This window comes from Pipra filicauda, unplaced genomic scaffold, assembly GCF_003945595.2.
Source record: "Pipra filicauda isolate LSUMZ 115617 unplaced genomic scaffold, ASM394559v2 scaffold62_size3274119_pilon, whole genome shotgun sequence".
In the NCBI taxonomy this organism is placed as follows: domain Eukaryota; kingdom Metazoa; phylum Chordata; class Aves; order Passeriformes; family Pipridae; genus Pipra; species Pipra filicauda.
The window spans coordinates 1,986,755-2,012,910 of NW_024104787.1; the positions used below are offsets into that span (position 1 = coordinate 1,986,755).

General features: G+C 40.6%; 1 protein-coding gene across 3 annotated transcripts in view; it reads left to right on the forward strand.

The window, feature by feature from the left end:
- The window catches only part of BMPER (BMP binding endothelial regulator), a 146,771-nt gene that overhangs the window by 506 nt on the left and 120,109 nt on the right, over positions 1-26,156 (forward strand). For 2 of the 3 annotated variants that reach the window (XM_027729158.2, XM_039388271.1), the window contains exons 2-3: positions 692-777; positions 23,883-23,982. In XM_027729158.2, the coding sequence (XP_027584959.1) occupies positions 692-777; positions 23,883-23,982 (186 nt within the window). Of the gene's footprint in view, positions 1-691; positions 778-23,882; positions 23,983-26,156 lie in introns of those variants that run through there. The other variant, XM_027729159.2, reaches the window with a different exon arrangement.

Here is a 26,156-nt window from a genome sequence, read left to right on the forward strand (position 1 = left end):
ACATTTTCATGTTTCTTTTCTCTCCCCGTTTTTTCCCTGCTTCCCCTCGAGGGCTACGTTTCCTGGTATCTGGGGCATGGAGGGAAACGCTGAATCAAATTCTAGTGCAAGCGAGGAGCCATTAGACTCTGAGAAGTGATTCCAACATGACAGAATACCGGCTAATCAGCACTAGGGCCAGAAAGGGTTTTCTAATTTGATTCTATCTGACAGTCAGCTTGCTAATTTTGACTCATTTGCCAGTTGGCTGTCGCGTGTTAAAAGGATGCTTGGTTTAGGGTTGTGCTGTGCTCCTGGTCCAAGTTCTTGGAGTGTAATGGACAGCTTTCTGCTGGTTTCAGTGAGCTCTGGATCTATCGTTATAGACGTTTTCTGCTTTGCATGGAGTACTCGTTATTCTCAACACGTCATCTGAGAGGAGAAAAAGCGTCCTTCTTTGCTATAACTGGGGCACAAAGAAAGTCTAGGTTTGTGCAGCATTGAAAGGCCAGTCATTTCCCCATTCTCTTTGGAACCCTACCGAAACACTGAATGTCCTTGCTTGCTTAAATTGGGCGAATTAAGGCAGGGTTTAAAATCAAAGGCTAGGAATGGAGCAGGGCTCAAATGTGAGTGTAAAAAGGACAGTTTCCAAAACCGTCAGGGGAAATTGAAATACGTTAGTATTTTAAAATTTTTATTTCTATTTCAGGATCTGTTGCAAAATGTGAAAATGAAGGGGAAATTCTGCAGATACCATTTATCACAGACAACCCTTGTATAATGTGTGTTTGCCTGGTAAGTTTGGATTTCAGCTAGTAAGAACATTTAGACCTGTACTAAATGTAACTGCACACAGTGGAGAATGTTTCACATAATCAAATCTTAGGTGCCTCTGTTGCCTTTGTGTAACACAAGGTTATCTCAGAGCTGAGCTAATGGAAAGTAACCTAATCCATGATCTGGCAGTCCTTTCTTAGACTTTAAAACTCGGGTACAAAGTTGTACATGACTTTAATACGACATTGTGAAACCATGTATTTACTATGTGAATTTGGGGGGAGAGCTGTTTTCAACCAGAGTCAGTGGTGCACCCAGAAGACTTTGCTTGTAGCTTAGCAAAGAGAATGAAAGGTAAGGTTTGGACACTGCTGCTTCAAGCTCCCACGTGTTCAGTGTCACATACCAGTAGGTGAGGAGCTCCATGAGGCTGCAAGGTAAAGGCTTCAAAATGACTGGATGTGCTGTAATAAGACGACAGTGAAAGCACGAGTGATGCTTTCATCAGAGTGCTCTGTTCCAAGGATGATGTTGCCTGCTGTGCTGGGAATGCAGTGGTTAATAATGTTGCTAGCTAGTACACGTTTTGGGGAGAAACATTCCATTTCCTTGTCATTCTGCTTCAGAGTTAAACATTTTTGGGAGCAGTTCAATTGGACAAGCCAAGCACCAGGAGTAATTGTAAAACAGTTGTTCTAAATAAAACTTCCTATGATATATTTAAAAGAAAACCATAAACCTTAATTTGCTGTTGAATGCAAAGAAAAGTATAACTAGAAAGCTCTATGTTTTACATTTTGGAATTTACAGAGTAGCTGATGTACGGAATGTCTTCTACTTTAGGATTGAAATATCAACACTACCTCTGCCCCTCTTATATTATTGGTATTAATGTTGTTATAAGTCTATAAAAGACGTAAAGAATTGTTTCAGACTGCCTTTTAGAAGGCAATTTTGGCAACTGTAGGACCAAGATCATCTTGAGCCCCCTGAAGTTGATGTATGTCTCTGTGCTGATTCATTGATTTCAAGTGAGACTCATTGATTTCAAGTGAGACTCATTGATAACTTTTTAGGTAATGTTGATAAAGAATACGTGAAGGACATTATTGATTCTTCTGAGTAGAGGGGGATGGGAAAAAGAAGAGTGTGGGATGTGGCAAGTAAGGAAATCAAAGGGAAAACAAAAAAAATAGACAAAGCTGTGTTTTATCATGGGTCACTCTCCAAAATATGTCTGCCACCACTTTTGCAAATGGAAGCTGGTGTTAACCAGCGAGGAAGCAATTTATCTGTGAAGGAGCAGAAGTTCAGTCTTGGGCATCAGGGCAATAATGCATGAGGGTAAAATACTTGTATTTATAGATCTCTCTAGACCTTGGCTTTATTAAATCAATGAGCACTCTTTTAGTGCATGACCATGAAGAACTGCAAAAAGCATTGGACATAAGAACTCTAAATCCCTGTGGTTTGCAGGGCTTACTTCAGTGAAATGGCAACTGAGGGCATTTGGCTCCCTTCTATGCCAGGAGAACACTACATTTTATTAAGTGTACAGATGCCTAGTGAGTTACTGCAGTTACCTGCCCTGGCTCCGCTCTGTTTTATTTCAGCCAAAGGATAAATGTGAGCTCTGTTTCTTGAGTTGGAAGCTGGGAGACTTGGTAGAGAGAAGGAAACCAGTCTGGAGATACTGGCTTTAACACTGTGCATCGTGCAAAGCATTGGCTTATTGGACAACCCCTTGCTGAAATCTTTGTTCAGGCCTGCCACAAGGGAAAAGATCAATTTTAGGAGGTCTAGGGAGAACAGAAACAAAAGAAACAATAAGGTGATTTGTGACTGGGGGAAGAGAGAAACAGGTTACCTTACATCCAACTAGAAATATTGATTGTTTAATAGCGATTCGGTGAGGGACTTTCTCTGGAAGACTGATCATACTCTTTAAGGGCAAACCTGATGGATGTTCATATTGTAAGAAGTGAGCAACTGAAAAGAAAGCTTAATTAGCTCTTACAGGAAGGAAGCAATTGCTGTCTAGGAGAGAACAGAAAATTCAACAGAGGGCACTTGTGTTAAAAACACCAGTAAAGTGAGTAACTGAAATAGCCAATTGGATTATGGCAGGTCTTCCCTAGTGGTGATGCATTTCCGTGACTACTAAGTGCCATAAATAACTGCACAAGTTATGGAAATCTGAACAGTTCTGGGATGAAGAGGAATATCTAAATAACTCTGTATGTCCCATCCCTGGTGGAATATCTAAATAACTCTGGATGTCGCATCCCTAACAGTGGCCAAGGCCAGGTTGGAAGGGGTCCTGAACAACCTGATCTAGTGGGTGGCATCCCTGCCCATGGTGGGGGTTTGGAACTGTATGATCTTTAAGGTCCCTTCCAACCCAAACCATTCTATGATTCCATGAACTCCCTTCCAGGACTTTCCCCATCTCACAAATGAGAGAAGACAGAACTGAAATGTGGGAATTAATTCATCAAGTGTTTGACAGAACTTACTATGCAAACCATGTCCTGTGGAGCATGGGGAAAGAGGGAGGCAGCATAAGCAAATTGATCTCCAGCTTTCTTTTAACAGGCTAAATTATTTGGAATGCTAAAGCAACAGGGGAAAATGTGGTAAAAATTAGAAGCTCACAGGTTATGAGTAAGTTGCAATAATGCAACAAAGACTGCAAAGAGCAATTGCAAAATCAATTCCTTATACACCACTGAGAAGTCCTGGTAGGAAGATGAAAACCAAAACTTGTCTTTTCTCAAAGGTTAGTGAGGACAGGGCGGACTGATCTTCATGGTGGGAACGTAAACAGCAAGAATACAGATAGAGCCCAGGCTGGTGTCTGGGGACACTGCTTTGATAAAAGCTTCCATCTCATGTTTTAGAGTTTTATTGGTAACACAAACCCCTGAATCTTGAATACAAGAGGGACGCTGGTGGGAATCTTCTAGAGACAGCCAAGCTTAGCTACCAAACAAGATTAGTTCATTCTTGAGCATCTGCTGTAACATGTGGAAAGAGAAATTGTGGTTATATGGGAATTCAGACTGTGGATCATTTGCCAGATATTTCATATATAGTATGTAGTAAGTCACTCACTTCTAAAATATAGGTAATGCTTTTTAAAAAAAAAGGCACTGCACACACCATAAGATAACTCTTGCTTTGGACTTCTCTACTTGTCAAAATGAAATGTGATGGAGTGCACAAAACAGCACTGATGCTTGTGCTTAATATAAAGAAACAGGTAAGACTAAGGGTGTGCAGGTGTCTGTGTGTACATGTATACTATAGTGCTCTGTATGCAAAAACTACCAGCTCAACAAACCACTAAGGGTAAAATCTAGAGTTTCCTAATTTGCAATTTATATGTCTATACTTAATGATCTTAATAATGCCCATAAAAATGTTAAATTTTAATATCTCTAAGAGAACAGTTTCCATGTGAGCTTTTACAATTACAACACTTTAGTGCTGGCATAAACATGGATGAATTTGATCTCCAAAGAACTGGTCATTAATTACAGCTGCCTGCAAGGAATGGTCATTTTAATTTTTTCTTTTCAGAGAAAAACACCAAAGACAGGTTGTAGTTTATTCACAAGGAATTTCTTGTAGGACTGTGATGAAAGCCCAGGTCTCCTAACTCCTGGTCTAATGGTTTGACTACAAAGCCATCCCTTTTTCATTTCATGCACTTCCACTTTACGAGTGGACATGGGTGATATAGCCACAGTCTAACCATACTAGTTTTCTTTTGTGTCTCTCTGACAATGGCACAGATGCCAGGTTTTGGTGTGTCTACTCTCCTGAGCTTGTTCTGAGGCATGGATGGGCAACAGACAAATTAAAGCTGACTTTGTAATTGAGAGGTTTTGGGAAGGATGATTTATGACCTGCTGTTGCTATCTGCAAAATGCTGTTAGAGCCAGTGTGCTTTGGTGTTCTGCCCACTTCCACTTTGAATGTCTGTGGTTCCGCATCTCTGAGAAGATGTGCTATCTCTGGAAAGCTAAAATACCACCTCTCTTTCCATAGGATTTGAGATACTGGAATAGGGCAAAGAAGGCTGAAGGCAGCTGAAAGTACCTGCTTTCAAGGTACATTCATCTTATATGCTGTTAAACATGGACACTGGAGAAAGTACTTAGAGCTAAAGAGTAAAACAGACATACAGAAGTTGCACTGGAAAATTGTTTTTCTGGAAGCTAGATCTCGTAATAAGTGCAGGACAGCCTACATGTGAAATGCCGTGGCTGAGCGTCCCATTGCAACTGTGTTTATAGCTAAAGACTTTTCTGATGAAAGGATGAGAAATGCTCTCAGCTGCAACAAGCTCTGTATCAGATGAAGGTAAACATCAAAGCATCTGAAAGGAAATGCTGGATGTAATGGGCAGTAACAAAGACTAAGTCAACCAACTCTGTGAAGAAGAAATATTGTCAAAAAAGGGAAACTGTTACTTCAGATAATGGTGTGGCCCTTGACAGTACCAAAAAAAAAGGTAGAAAATATATGATTGTGGCATTGTGTTATGCTCAATTGTAAAAAAATCTGATGTTCTGCTGGCTTCTGAAAATCAAAGTAGTGAAACTGGGGCTTATGAAGCTGACTGAAAAAAGACTTGTCTGAATTGGCAATGATGAGTATAGTTAAAAATATATAATCTTTATGGTATTCATAATGGAGTCATATTGCTTCAGTTTTAGAAATTGATTCCAGTTATTAAATGCTTTAAGATTACACTACCTAATGCAAAAGTTATCTTCTAAAATTATTCTCCCACATCTGTGGAAAAATGATGTTTTTTCAATCCATGGGAGCATTTCACACACCTTGTGCAGTTTGAGGAGCCCAAACATGTCATGTATGACAGTTTCAGATCTTTCTATTTCAGATGGGAAACTTTTAGGCTGAAGGTAGTGGAGGCATGAGTAAATTTCTGTTAGTAGAAAGAAAACTTCATAAAGATGAAAACTTACCACATTTGGGTAAGTTTTGGACTTTTGTATGTTGAAAATTTTGAAATGTTAGGGGCAAAATGCTATTAACAGAATATTGGTGGAACTTTTGATTAGATTTCTTTTATGTGGGGGTCAGCATTTAAAACAGGCATGGAATATTTAAAAATGTTCAGCTCTGGTACAAGTACGGTAAATGATCAAATACAGCAGAGTTTTTGTTGGTACAGCTTTTTGGCTGGAAGGTATCTAAAATTCAAAATAGAAGTAGGCTCACACCTGATATTATGGCATTTGCTTTCAAGAAATATATACTCCAACGTATGCATGGAAAAGACATAAAAATGCTACAGTCGGAAATAGGTGAAATGAGACCCTGTGCATAATTATAGGATGGGAATGTAAAAAGACCACAGAATTAACTTAGGCTGAGTTAAACTTCTGAGTGCTGAGTTTTCTGAAGGTGAGATGAATGCAGCAGTGACAACGATGACAGGTGGTGGTGCCGGTGGTGGTGTGGAGAGCCATGTCATTTCATGCTCATTTGTCATCATCTCCATGGACTCTAAACACCTTGCCAGAAGCAAGCAGAGATCCAAGAATAACGTATCCATTGGCTGGTGGTATATGTAGTTTCAAAATGAATGTACCAAAAATGTCAGCTGAAAAGGACAGGGGAGAACTACAAGGAAATAGATAAGTATGCCCCAGCTAACAGTGGCCTTGACACTGCAAGAGCTTTTAAAAAAAATTTAAAGAGAATGAAGGATTTTATTTTTCGTATGTTCTTTGTGGGGAGAAAGTCTTTTATTATTAATTTTTTCCAAAATATTTTAGAGCAAAGTGAGCTGTGTCAAGAACCAGCTGATAAAAGCCAATAGGGATCTTGACGAACCACATCTAAACTAGAGCCATTTACCCCAAATTTCCTCCTCCCCCCTTCCCTCATGCCTGTGCCTCAAACTTGCCAATAGCACCTGAGGAGTGGTAATCATATGTCTCAACCTTTTATCACCTAAATCCAGAACAGAAGGAAATAAATGTGAGCCAGAAAGTGTAACCTAGTGTTGGAAATCTGAGAAAAGTTTGGAGACAGGGGCTCAGGAAACTAGAAATCAGAGCTTTGATTGACATAAGTTTTATTCAGCATGAAACATCATTTTGTAGTTTAAATTTCCGCTTTTAAATCCAAATGCCCAATGTAGCATTTGACCTTTGCTCATAAAAAAATATGTTAAATTTGTCATTATAAAACCTAGTGTTCTACCTAGCTTAAACTAATAGATTAGTGAAATCAAATGCAAACAAACAAAAAACCAGAAGAAATAACTTCAGCATTTGTTTCTCTCTGCACACACACACCCAGCCAAAAAAAAAAAAACAAACCCAAACCTAAAAACCATGTCCTCATTGCAGACTAAAGCAAAAAAAGATACTAGATGTTTTGGGGTTCTTTACCTGTAGTATAGCTGATTTCTGTGGCTCAGTACACAAGTTAAAAGCACGTAGCTAGCCTGAGAGCAAGTGTTTGACATATGTTCAGTGAAGATGGTAGTGTTTTAGTACATGAGGATTCAATTGTTGTTGCATCAAGGTATAATGTGGCCCAGATGACTTTTAGTGGAGTAGTGCATATTAAAAAACAACAAAAAATAATCATCAAACAATTCTTTCATACCTATTTTATTTAATTTAATTTCAATAGTTTACATACATCAACTACAGAGTCTACCAAGACTGCATCTTCTTTCAATTTAAATATTCTTGGTCTTTATTACTTTATAATACAATCAGCTTTCTCTTCACCCACAAAAGTAATAAACAGAGAGGGGAAAAAAAGCTGTGATAGAGTAGTGTACTGGTAATTTTCACCCCCATATTACTCCAGAAGAGTTGTTTTGATCGGTGCATGAAGGGTTCCTGAAACACAAACATGCTTCAATATGATGAAAGTTTTATTAGGTTTTTTTTCCAATTACAGATGTATATGCCATGTCTTCAATGAAAAAAACCAACACCACACACCCTAGAAAACAAACCCTGGAAACAAAAAACAGACGTAACTCCATGTTTGGTGCAGCAGGATGTCCCATATGTGCTTTGTCATAGAGACCAAAGAAATATATATATATATATATATATATGCACACACATACACACATGTATGAAGAAAGTCTTGAAAGAGAGAAGTGACTTAAATGAATAGCCCAGAGCTGGTTAATTGCCTGTTGTGATGGCTTTGGTAGAATCTTCTGAAGGACGGTTCAGGTAGGTTCAGCTGTACTTGTTCTTCATTCATGCAAAACGCTTGTAAGACAAGACTTTTACCTGTCTGAGAATGAAACACAAACTAAAGGATGGTTACTCTGGCTTGATCCTTGGAGTTTTCAACAGCAGTGTTGAGGTAATGTCAGTTTAGTCCCATATACAGGTATGACCACTCTGGTCAAGTAGTACCATGTGCAACATCACAGAATCACAGAATATGCAGAGCTGGAAGGGACCCCCAAGGATCATTGAGCCCATCTCCTGGTCCTGCACAGGACACTCCCCAGGAGTCACGCCATGTGCCTGAGAATATCGTCCAAATGCTTTTTGAACTCAGACAGGCTTGGTGCTGTGACCACTTTCCTGGGAAGCCTGTTCCAGCGCACAGCCACCCTCTGGGTGGAGAACCTCTTTCTAATATCTAACCTAAACCTCCCCTGATACAACTGCAGACCTTTCCCTTGGGTTCTGTTACTGGTCACCACAGAGAAGAGATCAGTATCTGCCTCTCCTCTTCCCCTCACAAGGAAGTTGTAGACTGTGATGAGGTCTCCCCTCAGTCTCCTCTTCTCCAGGCTGAACAGACCAAGTGACCTCAGCTGCTCCTCATATGGCTTCCCCTCAAGGCCCTTCACTATCTTTGTTGCTCTCCTTTGGATACTATCTAGCGGTTTAATATCTTTCTTATATTGTGGCACCCAAAACTGCACACAATATTCAAGGTAAGGCTGTACCAGTGCAGAGTAGAGTGGGACAATCCCTTCCCTCGACCAGCTGGGTACCAGTGCAGAGTAGAGTGGGACAATCCCCTCCCTCGACCAGCTGGAGATGCTTTGCCTGATGCCCCCCAGGACACGGTTGGCCCTCCAGGCTGCCAGGGCACTGCTGACTCATATTTAACTTGCCGTCAACCAGGACTCCCAGGTCCCTTTCCACAGTGCTGCTGCTTTCCAGCATCTCATTCCCCCGTCTCTAAGTACATCCAGTGTTGCCCCATTCCAAGCGCAGAATCAGGCACTTTTCCGTGTTGAATTTCATATGTTTGGTGATTGCCCAGTCCTCTAATTTAACTTTCTCCTCTGAGGAAGGAGCATGGATTGTATACCTGTGTGTTGTGTCTGTGCCATCTGTGGACATTTTGAAGTCCACCTTCTGCACTTTGTTTCATACCCCAGAGCTGCCTCAGTGTGTGGCACATTCCTGCACAGGTATGTTGGCCTTCAGTTCTCTGCTTTATCGTGCCATTCAGTTTGGAGATGTGGAACATAGTCATGTGTAACAGCTTATGGTGAAGCCTTTCGGGAAATCTGCAGGCTAGAAGAAGCTATTTCGTGTTGTTCTCAGACCATGTGGGATAGTGAAGAGTTCACTGCTTGCACATTTCTAACACAGTCAGCTGCACTGAGCATATACACATATGCACACAGTGCTGAACTGATTATGGCTCTTGGCAAAATCCTCCTGGAAGAGAGCTGGTGATATGTCACTGTAATGAAGATCCAATCCATCAAGTATGAAAATGAGATTCTCTTTGGTGTAATTAAAGGATCAGATAACTCAAATACAAAAGAATATATTTTAAATGTATAAATAATATGTGGAAAAGTATGAAGGGCACAAAAATGCCATAAGCTAAATGGAAAAATGTAATATAACTTGCAAATGTCTTTGGAATGTGTCTACAATAAGTGCAAAATGGATCAGTCTAAGTTAAGACACTTTTTTTATTGCCAATAAGAAAAACATTATTAAAGAACTGGTCCAATATCAAAATGGCATTTTAAAAGCATACAGTTACCTGTATATAGTTTTTATTAGCTTTCAAGTTTCTTCCATTGAGTTGTTAATGGTTCTTTTAAGAATTATGGTCCTGTAAGTGAATGGCTCACAGTGTCAGTACTTCTGCTGTTCTGCTTTGTGCTGCTATATAAAAATAGATATTTTTTCCCCACCAAATGTCTGGTTTTATTTCCCCATCATGTTTTAATAGAAAATATTGAGGGAAGAAAAATATTAAGCAACAACCAAAAAATCAAATGAAAATGCAACCTTTTTTTATTGAGCTTATGGTCAAATAAAAGGCCATTGTGAAAAAAACCCCACCAATACTACATAAAAGCTTTTACCTGTATTACTACTATTAAAATGACTATCATACTGGTACTTGCTTATATTGTACCTAATAACTGCTGTAATTACTTCCTCTGAGGCCTCTTGGCCTCTTCATCTTACACATTAAGCTGCAGCAAAAAAATTCCTAGTCTGTTTGTCTGATTGAGTTCTGTGCAGCATTTTGCATCCAGCTGAATCAAGTGCTGAGCTCCAGGTCCAAGTACAGTGTAGATCTCATCCCTCATCATCCCCAGAAGCTGACCTTGTGTGCCAAGACCTAAATTTCATCTCTCCTGCTTTTTTTTTTTTTTTTCATTTTCCCAGGACTGTGTACCACCACCTCACTGAGAAAATTACATGTCTTCATGCATTTTCTATGATTTGCATCCTTTTTACTTGTTCTGTTATCCATTCTACACATTGAACTCCTGGCTGTAGTTTTCCTTCTCTGTATTGTATATTAGATTTTTCAGAGAGGGAAGCATTGTACATGTGTGTTGTGAAGTGCTATGGCAAAAGGCAGTACTGTGAAAGAGCATTAGAGTCGAGATATATTTGTTCGTGTGGGCACTAAGGATGGCAAGGGGATAAAATGCTGTTTAAAAAAATGGTGCCAGAGATCTGATGTCTTCCCTGACAAATTGAGGCCCCAGTTTTTCTGAGTCCCTGTTTTAAGTAAACCTGTGCACAAAGCTTCAGTGTTAGAGGGTCTGCTGCCCCTTTCTCTAGATGGCCATGGTGTGGCTCATCTTCTCTTTCATAGCTAAAGATCTTGCTTGAGGCATGGAAGCAGCACCCTGCGCTCCTCCTTACCCAGGGGGATGCAAGCTGATATGTTGGAGAGCCCTGGCTGGGAAAATCAGATTTCTGACAGCTCATAGGCTAAAACCTGTGTGTTTTGGATTGAGTTTTCTTGTTTTTTGGTTGTTTCTTTTTTTTCAACTGTTCCTGACACATTTATATTCTATTATATTAAGTGGCTTCAATAGGAAATAGAGCTTCCCCAAGGTTTGGGACTATCAAAATATGTTCTGGTGGCCAGCTAGCATCATACATTTGCATCTGTTTTTCTGGTTTGTCTTAGAATTTATTGGTGGCTGAAGAAGAACAGACCTTTGTTGTCCTGAGGTTGTCTCCTCGTCCTTTTTTCTGTCTGAATGGTGATGTACACTTGAGGCGTGGCTTGGGAGAGACAGAGAAGAGCACATAAATGGGTGTAGTAGTTATGATCTGATTGTGGCAGTTAGTGAAACATCTTGATGTTGTGCCACTTAGAAATCATTGGGGCAGGAAGGAGCTGGGCAGGGTGGCTGGGTTTGAGACAAGGTTATTAGCTAAAGGGCTGCCTGTGGGACCTAAAATACTGATAAGAGCGAAGGCTCTCCTACTACAGGGAGGTTGTTGATCATTTGTTTGTGACAGAGAATATTTTTTTTTCTGTGAATGACAGTGCACAGCTGATAATTTTCATATTTAGCACTTTACCCCTCTACCAAACACTCAGTTCTGGGAAAAGCTGAGGGAGTTAACTGGGTTAGGTGGACTGGTGATTCAATCCAGAAAGTCATTTTGGTTCAAATAAATGAATAAAATTATTTTGGTGGGCAGAATGCAAAGCATGCAAGCCCTTTAGCCTGTAAACCAAGGATTGGTGGATGGGTTGTTTGTAAATTCAGTGGATAAAAAATGCTGGAAAATTAAAATTATTATACCTTAAAATGTTGACAGTGTGGTAGTGTAAGAAACTTTTTTGACAGATGCATGGTTGAGGCATAGTCTGCCTATGATCTATAGGCATGAAGAATTTGTGAAGAAAATTGTTGATGTGGACATTTAAGATGCAGCAGAGTGCACTGGTAGTGAACTAGAGGTTGTTTAACATGAAAATGTGGTGGAAACTGAAAAAGAATGCAATTAGTATGGCTTCTGGAAAAGGTCTGTATATGTTGAGTTTAACTTGGAGAGTTTTTCAATCCTCAAGCAAAAATCATTTGACCCAAAAATCAGTCTGAAGTGGAAATTTACAAAATATCTAGAACTTGAGGCCATGATAGTAAGAAATTCGAATTGTTTAATGTACTTCTTGTTACATGAAGAGTACATATTTTCTGCCTAAAACTTTATATAATCATTTTAGTATAAAATGAGTATCTTTGATATCAGGTTTTCTGGAGTTATTAGAACAGTTTGCATATGGAAGTACACAAAGGTGGGAGCCAAAGAGGGGAAAAAGAAAACAAATCACCTACAACAAAAGAGAGTTTCACTGGAAGGCAGCCATCTGGAGAGATGAGTAGGCAGCTCCAGCCAGTTCGATGGGCATTGGCTCTTACGTACAAAGCAGCACAAAAACTACTGGTGGGAGAGGATATGGATGTGATGTCACTTCAGGAAAGCTGTGCATGACTCTGGAACTCGCACTGTAGAAGGATTTTACGTATCTTCTGGAGCCTTAATATGACTACTGCGTGTTTGTAGACAACTTGTGACTGTGGCCATAAGGAACTGTTGCCATCAAAGGATTTAAGTTAACCCAATGAGTGGTGCTGAAGCTCAGCTTCTGGCCCAAGCAGCCCATGCTATCTATCTTGTCTCCTCCATTAGGAATACAACTTTGAATAGGAATTTCTTACAGCCAACACGCCAAGCAGAGAGCTGACAGCAGTTGCTGAGGATAAGGCCTTACCCTAAATGCCCCTCTCTGTTTTGGGGCCAAGCACCTCATGCTGTGCCATTCAGGATTCACTGCTCTGACCTGGGTGACAGGAGCATCTGCTTTTATATCATAGAGCTTAGTAGTTGGAGTCTGTGGGAGAAAAGCAGTTTATTGTCCAGTGTATTGAGAGTCACTGATGCAGAGATTAGTGATCTCATCTTGGTCAGGAAATTTCCCACTCTTCTCTGGGGTGGAGAAATGTGTTTCGATTGCCCATGTAAAATGCAGCAGTGTGGACAGGCTGGATGAAATGTTCCTCTTCCAACTCAGACTGGGCTGTGACTTGGCAAAGAGGACTTTCTCTAATTGCAGAAGAATGAATGCGGTTAATGAAATGAATGCAGTTAATGAAAAATTAAGTTTCTGAGACCTCAAGTGGGTACTTTTTAGTTTTCTTCAATTCAGCCCCAAGTTCTTGGTTTTACATGGCACTTGAGTCTCATCATAAAGAGCCCTTCTTGTGCTAGAGGCGTGAACCCTTTAGATTTCAGACCATTTTTCTGCCTCCCCTGGCTGTCCAAGTAGTAGCATTGCTGCCTGAGTTCTTGCTCAAAGAGAACAGTGCTGTCTCACACAATGAAATCCTCTCTGGCTGCCTTGAGAGCTCTGTGGACTTTGAGCCAGACATAATCCCTTTCCTGACATTTGAGTCTCATTAATTGAGTTAACAAGATGCTATCTGCACTCCATACTTATGTAAATAGAACCTGCAGCAAAGATCTTAATGGCACCTGATATATCACACTGCCTTTACATCTATCAAGAGGTACCACTGCCGGAGTCACTTCCAAAAGCAGGTTGTGTTCTAGGTCCCATGGGTCCCTTTATAAGCTGTAAGAAATGCTGGTGGTCAAGGCCAACTGTTCAGATGTCTTTCAAGTGTCCCACTGGTGACCAAAACTCACTTTGTCAAGATGACAAATGGCTTGTGCATACCCCATTCACCTTAAGCTTCATTCTAATGTCAGCTCCATTTACTTGTCAGAAACAGGTATTTTTTTTGCTTCCCGCAGTGCAAGTGGGGCAGGGGAAAGGAAGGAGTGAAGGAAACACAGGCTGAAGAAAAAAATGCTTGTATGGCTTCTATTCAGTGTATTATTATAGTTGAGACTGCAAGATTTGGACATACCAGAATCTGTTTGTTTGTACATGTGCAAAACAGAGAGAAGGGGATTTGCTTTTCAGAAGTGAGAACTGTCCCTGCAGGGCTATGATTATGCAAAAACGTGTTTTAACCACTGGATTTTTCAAGAAGAAAGTGATTGTGCAAGATTAGTTTCTTATTTTGGACAGCAAACTTCTTTCCAGAACAACATTTAAAAATAACTGTTTAATTAACAGAGTCTACTCAGAGCATAGGGCATTGTGCATGTGTCTGAGCTCTCATGGGTGGTTTCATTGACTGCAATGGTATTGTTATGTGGCTAAGTGATCACTGCTGTGATTGAGGGCTGATACATCTCACCCAAAAGCAGTGATGGCCAGGCCACAAAATATGGTCAAAGTCATCTCGAGGACTGTAAAAGTGACTTTGACAGTTTTGGCTTTTAGTTTTCTCTCAATAACTTCCATATCGCTTTTGCTTAGTTCACAAGTCAAAATACACCTTTTCTGCTAGTAGCTACAGTTGGCTGAAGTTTTGAAAGTCACAATCTGACTTAATTGGGCAATGTGATGGATCACAACAGAGGAAAGCTTATTCCACCTTTCTTCCTTGCATCTGATGGAAACTTAGCATTCATCAGAAGTTTGAGTAGATATGAAGTAGGAACACATAGAAATGAGATGTGTCAAATTAAACATCATGGTGGCGTAAGTTTTTCTGACTAAATTCTCCTGAGACCTTCCCTTGCTGGCACCAGCTAGATGAAGGCCACTTGGGGATGACAGCTGCCCTGAGCTGCCCATGACATAGGATTACTGCTGCCCCTATGATATTTTACCTGGCGAGCAGCAGTTGCAGCAAAAATGAGTGAACCCTTGTGAGCTGATGAGCATTAAAAGACCCTGAAAGCTTTTGCATCCTGCAGGGAGTCCTGCCTGAAATGCTCTTTTACCTTGTATCTTCCCACTCTTCTTTCTCTGTAGCAGCTGACAAGCTGGGGACTGTCCCTTCTCTCTGCAGACTGCTGTGAATAACCTTGTTTTTTTCTAATACCACTGTGTAGCACAGGCAAGATCACGAAAGAAAACAAATGTGGGGTCAGTGCTCAATTTTCTTGCAAGTTCATTAAAACAGCAGTATCTGGAGGCTTTTCGCCTAAATAATTTTATAATAGAAAACAGACTCTCGTTGCTTTCATTTGGGCTACTATTTTTATTTGGTTGTTGTTCCTCAAGCATTTTGGTCCCATTTCAAAACTTGCTTCAATTAAACAAAGCAAATGTTTTTTTTGGTGCTTTCCAGTTTAAAATCTGTGCTATTACTGCAAAACTTCTAGGAGTCCTCTGGATTATGAAGCTAGGATTGACAGGGATTTTCCTCTCAAAATAACATTAAAAAAACCCATTATGTAGATTAAAAATTTGAAAGAAAATAAAAACCCCTCTCCTTTTCCTTCCCCAGCCCAGATCTCCTGTTGCTGCTTCTGGCATGCATCACATCTTTGAGGATACAGTATCATGAGAAAACTGTCACTTGGTGATGTATTAGGGTAATATATCATGAGAGCATCGTTTCTTTAGAGGATATGGGCAGTAAAAGACATGATTCTGGCCAGACAGAGCAGCAGGGGACCCTGATTTTTTTTTTTCCTTTTCTTTAATCTAACCCTGTTTTTGTGTTGTACAGAAGCGAGTTCCTTCATGGGATATGACTTGTTGCAGAGTAAGTTAGGAGGCCCATTGGGCTTTTTAAACTCTTTAAGAAGTAGATAGCCTCAAGGGCTGCTTTGTTCAAAGTTTTCAGAACAAGCCCAAAACTAGAGCATTTGCCACTGCCTAAATCTCCAGTGTAAAGATTGAGTAAGCAGACTTCAGACAGAGAAGGCAATAAAGATGTAATGACAGGTAACTATTGTTTGTATAATATATTTGTAGATTTAGCCTATCAAAATATAGTGAAATGGTGTTTAAAAAAAAAAACAGTCAATGTGTCTCTCTTAAAGAAATGTCAAATGAAGTTTTAATTCACATCATTAGAAGAAAAAATACTATTGGTTAGTATTCAGCCTGTAATAAAAAATATAGTTATCTCATCCAAAAATAGGAATTCTGAACTGAGGGGCTTTGATTTTGATGTACTTTTTTACTGCTTTAATGTTTTTTTTCTCTCATTGACAACGTCTTCTGGAAAATAAACAACACCGTCTATAGGACTAGGATGGCATTAGTTAAGAAACAGATGCAGAGTATTGTTGAGGCATTCTTTTGATGGGAATGGATTAATTTTTGAGATGAGCCAGAAAGAACGTGATACCATGGCTTGATGTAAAATTTGTTGAATTCAAATGATTTAATAATGTATTTTAAACCTTTGGCATAGTCTGCTTTACCCTCTATGAAATCAGCTTGATAATTCATCAGTGCCATCTTCAACAATTTTTGGGACTAAAATTTGCTTAGGGTAAAAAGATGCAAATCTTAAATGCGTGCATCTCATTAAATGCGAAGGTGTGGTCTTCTGCAGGAACCCCAGCGCGTACACCTTCCCTGAAACCTGGCTGCTGGATTACTATAGGTATTTTTTTGACTACAGTACAAACTGCTGGGAACCGGTGAAGACCCTGTCTCTTATTGCTAGAAGACTGTCATGCTATTCTTTTGACAGGTAAAGAGTTTTGCCTACAACTGTCTAGCTAAAGAACTCTAATCCGAAGTGGCACTTGGAGGTTGAGGTGGAGGCAGGGAGACTGAGAGCTATGCGGTCTGGATCCTGCTCTGACTTTCTCACTGAACTTAATCTTCAGTTACAGTAATTTTGCCTGGCTATGTCTACTTTGTCCATAAGCTCACTGGAGCAGGGACGTGCTCATACAACGTCTGATGTAATGGGACCCTACTCCCAGCTTCAGCCTTAGCATTAATGCAGACAAATGTAAGAGGAAGAGACAGTGCTTTCTTTTCACCATATACAGTGTAGCTGGCTGCTGTCGGGGAGTGTCAGGATTGCAGCAGGCCGCCGGGGTCACTTTCCTTGTGCTGGTGAACATCGTTAGGCACAGTGAAAAAAAACCCCATCTATTCAGTCTATAAGGGGTTGTGAGTGATGTGTCCTGAATGACTTGCACATACTTATGTCTTCCTCACAGCAGTGGGGAATGCCCATTTGCAGTGAAATTCGGTGTCATCTTTCAGCAGGGCCTTTGTTTTAATCATCTTTCCTAGGGAGTGGAGAGAGCTCGAATTATGAAGGGGGATGGTTGATGCTGGCTGAGCACCATCACAGGGAAAGCTGCAGCCTCCTCCCTGCTCACCCTGAGAGGCCAGATAAGCTAAACAGATTACAGGGATGAGGGGGCAAATCAGAGGCTACTGAGTGCTCTGCTCAAAAAAGGAAAGAGAGACTCTGTGAACTGAACTGGCATATTCTGTTCCCACTGAAATACCGTCATTTGCATATAATGCAATTCATGCTGAAATCACGGTCGTGTTGTGCCACAGGCAAGGACCTGAAGATACTTGAAGCATATGTTTGGCTTCACTCCTGTGAGCTGTCCCATTGCAATTGAAGACATGCTTAAAATAACAGGACCTTTGTCACTGAAACATATGGCTTGGTGTTTGTAGGTTCATGAGGGTAAATGGAGAGAACTGTATCGTTTTGCAGAGAACAGGCATTGTTTCATAGGGAAATATTGTACCCACAAAATATGTTTTTGCAAGTTAAAAAACCGAAGAGATAATTGGAGGGGAACAAGGAAAACGAGACCTTATCCTCATCTCCCTTGACAGTGGTTCGAAGTGTCTGCAAACATCTCTCCTTGGGGAGTGGTGTCTCCTCCCTGAAGCCAAACTGTGTGACTCTTGTTCAGGCAGAGAAGTGCTCATGGAAGGCAGCAGTCCCACAGTTTTAGCAGGGATTGCTTGCTTGCTTCAACTCTGCCAATTAAAGGGAGGTTTGTAAATCGGACCCAAGGCAGCGAGTTCCAGGCAGGAGTGCCAAAGAAGCAAGGGTACTATTTTCAGAAAGAGCCTCAGGATTTGTCTAGACCATGAGTTACACACGTGTTTGAACCTGTTCTTGAGTTCAAGTTGGCCCAGCATCGGGGCTGTTTGCACATAAACTTAGGTGCAGGCACAGGCTTGGGAGCATGGTGCTCCCAAACTTTGCTGGGGGACAGAGCTTGTAGCCAGTGCTGACCCAAACTTTTGCTCCTGTGGCCTGTGTGGACTGAGTGTGGCTCTGTGTGTACTTGAGAGGATGCTCTGACTATCTGCAACACCTGGCAGAGAGCCCAGCACATGGTCTAACAACATGTGGATCATGGCACATGGTGTGAGCCTGTGTTTGAGCCTGCCCTTTGCCTTGCAGTGGAGAGTTTGCCTATGTGAATTGAGTGCACTTGTTTCATTAATTTTAAACGACTTTTTCTTCTCCTAAGGTCATATGTGCATATTTGAAAGCTGCTTCCCAAATTCCCCAGGGGTGACTTTTGCCATTGTTTGAAAATTGTTATTGTTTTCACAGATGATCCCACATTCTGGCAGAAACTTAAGGACACTCTGAACTACTTGTTGAGGCGTCCTATCAGACTTACTAGTGGGACTGTGATGAATAATGGTGAAAAATGAATGTCTCCAGGTTTAGCCATTAATGGCAGTTTGTATTTCTACCTAATCTGTCTCTCATGCCTTTATTATTTTTCTCTCCACAGCATTTTTTTTTTTTTGATTAGATGAAAGTTTAAGCAACATTTTTCCTACTTAGTATAAATAGTTAATAACCTCAGGATATCAGAAATGTGGTACAAGCCTCCTAAAAGCATTTTCAATACATAAAAAGAAAAAAAAAAAAGGAAAAACCCAGACCATCACCATGGACATCTAGCCCCCTCAGAACCTACATCTGTAATGTCTTCAGCAGCCAGCTGTGACCTCACAACAGTGGGCTCAAGTACCATTGATGGAGGCACTCTTTGGTACAGCCCAGAAGACACGAAGCAGACTCCTATTTTTTTTTTCCTCTTGAAGTTAAATCCGGGTTGAAAAGAGCTATCCTTCTGGTGGCTGCTGTGAGACGGCAGGAGCCCAGTGGGGAACCCTGTAGAAAGTTGGCTGTGGCTTCCAAGCTGTGGTTTGGCACACATCCTTGTCCAAGACCTCTGCCAAATATTCAGACTCCTTTTTAGTATTTTCTTTTCCTTTTCATGTTGGCATTTTATTTAACTGTACCACATGAGTTTAAGGCTGTTAGTTTGATATACTTTGTCACCAGAATGGGCTATTTTGTGTGGAGTTCTTTGATGGAAGGTAAAAATACGAGGTGTATGTAGAAGGTGAACAAATTGCGTTGAGAGGAGGTTGTAGTAAAGGTAACATGAAACAGTAACACTGATATCGGGTCTGGTTAGTGTATCTCTCCTGCGTGAGAATTTGACATCACCTTTGCATGCCAAGTTAAGGAGACTTTCGGTTCTCACTGGGGAAGCGTGGGAGAGAGGAGAAACATGGGCGCCCAACAAAACTTTCTGATCTTTCCCCAAGAAATTAAGACACGAATTCTCCAGCAGTTGAACTTGGTGAGCACAGGAGAGGGTCTGGGGTGATCCTGCAGCATTTCCCTAGATTTTCATCTCCAAGGGAGTCTGGGATTCCAGTGTGAACCGTTTGCCGAGCCGAGCACTGACTGGGGAGTTGTGTCAGCTGCGGCAGCATTGTTCTGGATCAGCCTGACCTCTTTTAAAAAAATACGTATTTTTCCAACACTAATAAAAACCTTAGCTGAGGTTCTCTCCCTTTCTGTATGTGTGCCTGAGCACTAAATTAAAAAAAAAAATAATCCCAGATGTGAATCTATAAACCATCTGTTTAAAATAACTATTGTGCAGGACTATAATTAAAAGTTATTTATTATGAATCTTGGGATCCGATTATGGATTTGACTGACTCCCAGGTTTCTGACTTAGCAAACGGTTTATGTATTTATGAGCCATGTGTCTCTTCCGCACTTCTTGGTGCCAGAGTGCATGTCCTTTAAACAAAAGGAAAAAAAATCCCCTACCCTCCCATAGCTGTTGGCTTCTGATTGTTGCCGTCCAAGAAGTTTTCTCTTAAGAACAGCAAAAATCAAAGTATCTGAGAGCTGTCAACAGATTCAGAGACACTGTTGACAACACAGATGGAGGTTTGCTAATACAGGTCTCCTGCATGCAGCTACTTAGTGACTTTCTAAATGTCTGACTGGGACAAGTAATGAAATGTTATGATTACTGGGGGTAGGAGGGGACATAATTGGAAGGAAAGGATTTGTTGCTTAAGTCCTATTTGCTCTCAGCCTCCACTTCACTCTTGTGAAATGGGAGGGAAGGAGGCAGCAAAATTGAAAAAACCAGATGGATAGTGGACATTAAGAGCAGTGTTTTGGGCAACTGGATAAACTGGATGAAGGAAAAAAAATCCTTCTGATGACAATTACTCTTTGTTTTATATTTATACTTTTACACCCAGTGGGCCCAGGAGATCTGCACTGGATAATGCCTGACTGCAATAGACTAAACAATGATTTACCAGTTCTGCTTTATCTGCTTCGGTCCTCTGATGGATCAGCATGGTACATTAACCCTTTGCTCCACATCTGCTGGCCTTGTTTTCCAAGTTGCAGCATTGAGATAAAACATCTGGATTTTTTTTAAAAGTATTTTAGGATTAAATCCAGTATTGGAAGCAGGAAGAGGTATGTGGATGCACTTCACTGCAGCTACATTCGTCTCTTCTTAGTACAAGAGGGATTTTGCCATGTCAGGGCAGCAATATGTTGCAACTGTGAGTTTACTATATTTTTTCAGCAAAAAGTCCCAAAAGAAGTTGTGAGGGCCGCAGCCCTAAGTGATACTATACCTCACACCCTGGAAGAGCAGCCCAACTCTGATGGCAGGGACTTAGGCATTCTGGGATAACATCTGAAACAGCCACTTTTGGAGCTGTATGGGACTTGCCTATAATACAAGCTAGAAAGGGGAACAGCAGCTTTGAAAATCCCATCCCATTTAAGTGCTTAGCAGCTCTTCTTGTGCTGGAAAAGTTTGACTGTATTTACCTGGCATACACAGAACTGTTCTTTAAGGCAGGAGGATGCAGCTTCTCCTCCAAGGGACAGAGCTGACTTTCCTCTTTTCTCAAAAAAAAAAAAAAAAGGTAAAAAAGAGGTACAGGGTGGTGAATGTGGCACCTCCTGCCCCCCTTTTAGCACCATGCTGTGACAACTGACTTTTGAGATAGTGATCCAGGTTTAGTGCCCTCCACATCCAGAGGCAAGTCAATGATTCAGCTCCTGCTGTCCTCAGAAGCATCCTTGCTGTGAGGACCGCTGACTTTTGGGAGCAAGAACAAACCCCTTTCTGCTAAAGCCAGGCTACTGAACAGCAAGTAGTTCAAGGTTTACTGGGATAGAGAAAGGAAATGTGAATATGTAGCCTACTGCTTAAGACACCCTCCAGGCAGGAAGGACCCTTAAGTTCTTGTCACTGTACTGTGGGCCACCAATATTCTTCATGTGGAACAACTACTTAATGCAAAACAGTCCTTGACACCAGGACATAAACTCCAAAATCATCTCTCCCAGAAAACCTGCTAAACCATAAGCTTTGCTGGTGATAAGGAAAGAAGAGTAAGACCCAAATTTGGCTGCCCCCTGGGTTGGCTCAATGGTACCAAACTCATCATTGGCAGAGAATTTTGCTGATTTAAGCAATGTGGGGCAAACAGGAGGCTTTTACTTAGGTATAATAACTACCAAGTGTCTCCTGTTTAAAATATGTGTGTCAGGGTCATCCTTAGGAACTTGCATTGCCAACCAGATTTTTTGATCTCATTGTGCATTGCCAACAAGAAACAACCATGTCAGGATGTACCTGAGGGCAGAAGAAGGCAGATGGCACTCGGAGAAGACAGAATGAGAAATTACCTAGGAAGTTGGGCTGCATGAGGCATTTGCCTCAGCAGTCCCCTGAGAATCAGGGAACAAAAAGAAATACAGAGCTGCATTATACTTCTCGTCACCCTCACTGCCATCTGCAACAATAATTTCTTCTTTTGGAAGAGAGAGTCCAATCGGTAGCTGCCCACTGAACCCCCTGATGTGGGTCCAGCCCAGCTAGGTTTGTTCTCAAGGGCACTTTGCATCTTGCTTCTCTCAGAGGTGCATGATGCATGCTGCAACTGGGTAAGTCATGTTCTCTGAAGGAAGAAACTCTAAAGTGAATTTTGCCCTTCCTTCACACCCACTTTCACCATGCAGAAGATTTTCCCACAGATAAACTTGGTGGGGCTGATGGGCTTATTAAATCTTTCCTTGGGCAAACTGTCATTGAAGAGAATCAGATCTTAGCAGAACCCTTTAAAATACAGACTGTAGTTGATTTGGTAAGCTTGATTCAACAGGCTTTATGGCAGCAAAGTGAAGGGGCACTATGTTCACATTAAGGGAATCACAATTTCACTGTGCACTTTAAAAAAGATGTTGAACCAGTTGCAATGCTGTGCTGTGGCTGCTTTGTGCCAGTTCAGAGCTACATACCTGCCATAAATTCAGCTCAAGTTGCCAGTTAAATAGCATTTATGGTTGCTCTGCTAGAGTGATGCAGAGCAGCCAGCACATAGCAGTGACCTGGCTTTTTACAGTAGTCGTTTGTGTCGTTGCAGCTGCTCTTTAGGGCCTGATTCTCATTTGCTGATTTCACAGTGTCTTGGTGAGAGTGAGTCCTCATTTACACTGATAAGACTGAAGTGCCTTTATAGCTCCCATCAGATCAGGCAGTGACTTTGAAGAAAATAAACCTCTGATTTTAGACAAAGAACTGGAGTGTAATAAAAGCTGCATGTTATCCTTCACAGGCACCTTGAATGAGGCCACAGGGAGCAAAATAAAAAGACTGGAAAGCACGGCCTCTTTTGCTTCAGTTTTATGATTTACATTTTTCTAGCCCTTTGATTTTTTGGTCTCTAATTAAGTCATAAGATTGGGTGAGGTGGGTGCTTGCATGAACTGGATGGCCACCTGTGTCACTTAATGAACTGAGCTACTAATTATAGGTGGAGGTGACTTCAGAGGGCTACTTTCAGTCAGGAATTTGAAGTAGCAAAACTTTACTAAGAGAAACGCCCAAAGTATTTGTTTTCTGGAAGGGTTGACACCACTGGGGCAAGGTAAGCTATAAAAGGAATATTTCTGCTGCCTGCTGTCGCACATTCTCTGTTGACATTCCTTCATGTAGTCAATGTGCTCTTTGGGCTTGGGAAATCACTGGCTTTTTGCCATAGAAAGATGACACTATAATGTACAGTGATTTTATCCGCTCATGGTTTTCTCAGCGTTTTGGGGAGAAAGATGAATTCCACTAGTCATCTTTTCTGGTATAGTATATAGTAGCCTCTTTTAAAGGACTTCTGGGTAGGCCAGGTAGTACCACCAGCTAAAAATGATTTTCTGCAATGGCAGAGTTTTGTCTTCTCTGAGGTTTCCAGCTCTTCCTCTGCCATTTGTCCTTCTGTTGCATAAGAAACAATTCCTGAGCTGTGTAGTTCATAGGGCAGCACCTCAAGACCCTGAGAATATTTTGATAAGTGCATGGTGTAGGTAGTTGTTCATTGAAGTAACATGGATTTCTTCAGTGGGGCACATTTTCTTTATGAGAATGGGTAGCAGTCATGAATTACTGTGTAAGCGGGGTAAACACCATTTACTTGGGCTCCTGAATTATTAAAAGACTGTTTTCTACTGCATTCCTTCAAGGGGAGAGAGATGTATTGAATCACAAGGACCATTCCTGAATGAAAGAGCAGACTGCTATCTTCATGTTTTATTTTCTGAATTGAAAGAAATGGTAGCCTTGGGTTTGGTTTGCTTGCAATAGCTTTTGTTTTTTGTTTTTTGCCTTTTTTTTTTTTTTCAGAATAAGGAAGTGACATGCAAAAGGGAGAAGTGTCCAGTGCTCTCCAAGGACTGTGCTCTCGTCATTAAGCAGAGAGGAGCTTGCTGTGAGCGTTGCAAAGGTGTGGTTCCCTTCCTGTTGTTTCCCACTTTTTAAAATGTGATCAGTGCACATTTAGGTTGCCAAAGATAGGACAAAGTTTGGAGCTTCTCAGCTGGGACTTGGCTGTCACCAGAGGCTAGAAGAGGGCAGTAACCATAATCAAAATATATATGTTTACAAAGCTGGGGGAGATACGTAACTTCACATATTTTTCCTGCAATTATTACTTTTTGCATGGCGATGGTCCTTTAGAAATACAACTTTATTCTTCATTGCTATGTTGTCAGTCTTTTAAGAGTTATCTCCTAATTTTATTAGAAATATTTTAGATGAACATCAATCTGCTAATAGTCACCAGTCAATAAGAATTCCTTAAACTTTTTGTGTGGTTGGACAGAATAGCAATAATGCTTCTGAGTAATAAAGAGCAGGGTAATTATACATGCCTATTCCTATTTCTCCTCATACTGGAAACAAACCAAGCAAATTTTATTCATTGTACTAAACATTTCCTGATTCAAAGAATAATATTGTGGACACTTTTATGAAAACCAAATGAGCAACAGTATGAACATTATACATTTATTTATTGACCAATACTGTATATTCTAAGCTCTTTAGAATGAGAGAATTATAAAATAAAAAAAAAGTAGTGTAGGCATGCATGGCATGTATCTACTATGCTTAACCACATGACAAATATACAAGTAGATGAAGTTGAAAACTAGGTTTTTTTATGTTGACGCAGTAAGTAATGTGCTCTAAAACATTTATTTTGCTGAGGAACTGCTGACACAATCATTGAGGTTCAGAATGTCAGATTCATACAGCTTTACTTTATTTTTCCTCTGTTGTTTTTAATTCCCCACTGGTGATTGTGTGCTATTGGGAGGGAGATAGCGTAGGATAAATTGTTAGGAAATGGAAGCATTTATTGCCTTCTCAGGGGAAATACAAATGCAGGAAAACAGATTACACTGAAATTCAAATGGAAGAGACATAATGGATATGTATTTTTCCTGAATGGTTGCAGAGGTGTGTTAGATGCTGTGCTTATGATTTGCTTCTGTGCTGCAGCTATGGAATAGGTTTGGCAAGCCCTAGTTTGAGGATTTGTCTAGAAACCTGATGCTTAAAAGAGAAGGAAATGAACTGGAAAAAAATTAAAGCATTACAGAAACAGTAAGAATTTGAAGTTGCAGGTTTTACGTAAATTACATGTAATTTATTTCTTTTGTAAAATAGTGTTTAGTGTCAGCTTTATAGGAAAAGATTCCTAAGTGTCAGTTTGATTAGGATGGAGGTTGATTTTTCATTTCCATAATGGAATATGTAGTTGCTCAATGGTCTGAAAATTTTATATACATACATATACATATGTGCATGCATGCATGCAAAATTAAAAGAATGGATGTTTCAAAGTTGAAAATACAGTGTTTTAATTCAGACTCTTTGTAAGATTTTCTGTTTATCCTGAATTGGGGGAGGGTACCTAAGGGACATTATTAATAGACTTGAGCCTAGCATCTGCAGATTTGTATACCTGACATCTCTAATGTGATAATTAATAGAAACTGTTAAAAAATAGAATTAGGAAGCTCATGGATACTTGAGATAGAAGATTTAGTTAGAATCCTTTTAATATATCAATGGACAGAGTGATCCCACTGATAGGCATCCAATAAGATCCCTCACTAAAAAAGTGCTAAAGAAACTAAGCAGCCCTGAGTTTGTAGAGAAAGTCTCCTCATCAGCAAATAAGTAACACGTGAAGTGTATGATCCTTTCATAGTGAAAGAAGGTTGCCAGCATATACTTGCAAAGATCCCAGCTTGTCAGTGTGCTCAGAAAAAAACTAGAAAAGGGGTGAAGAGGGACAGAAATAGTGCTGCTGATGACCTAATCTCTGTAGCATTGTAAAGGAGGAGGGCTGCCTGCAAGGAGTTGCAGAAAGTTCTCTCAGTAGCTCTCCAAAGGGAAGACTGAATGTGAAGTTTGTTAGGAAAGGAGTAGCTTACAAAACAAAATGCCCCATTTTCCCTCTGTGTGAGCCAGGTAGGCTGCTTATTATTGCCCTTCTGGAGGCTAAAGTAGAACCTTGCCCTGTATTTTTGACACTCTCCTAGGTGTTTCTTAGTGGCTGCTGTCAGACAAAAGATTCTTGGTTAGAAGGATGCTTGGTCTGATCTAACA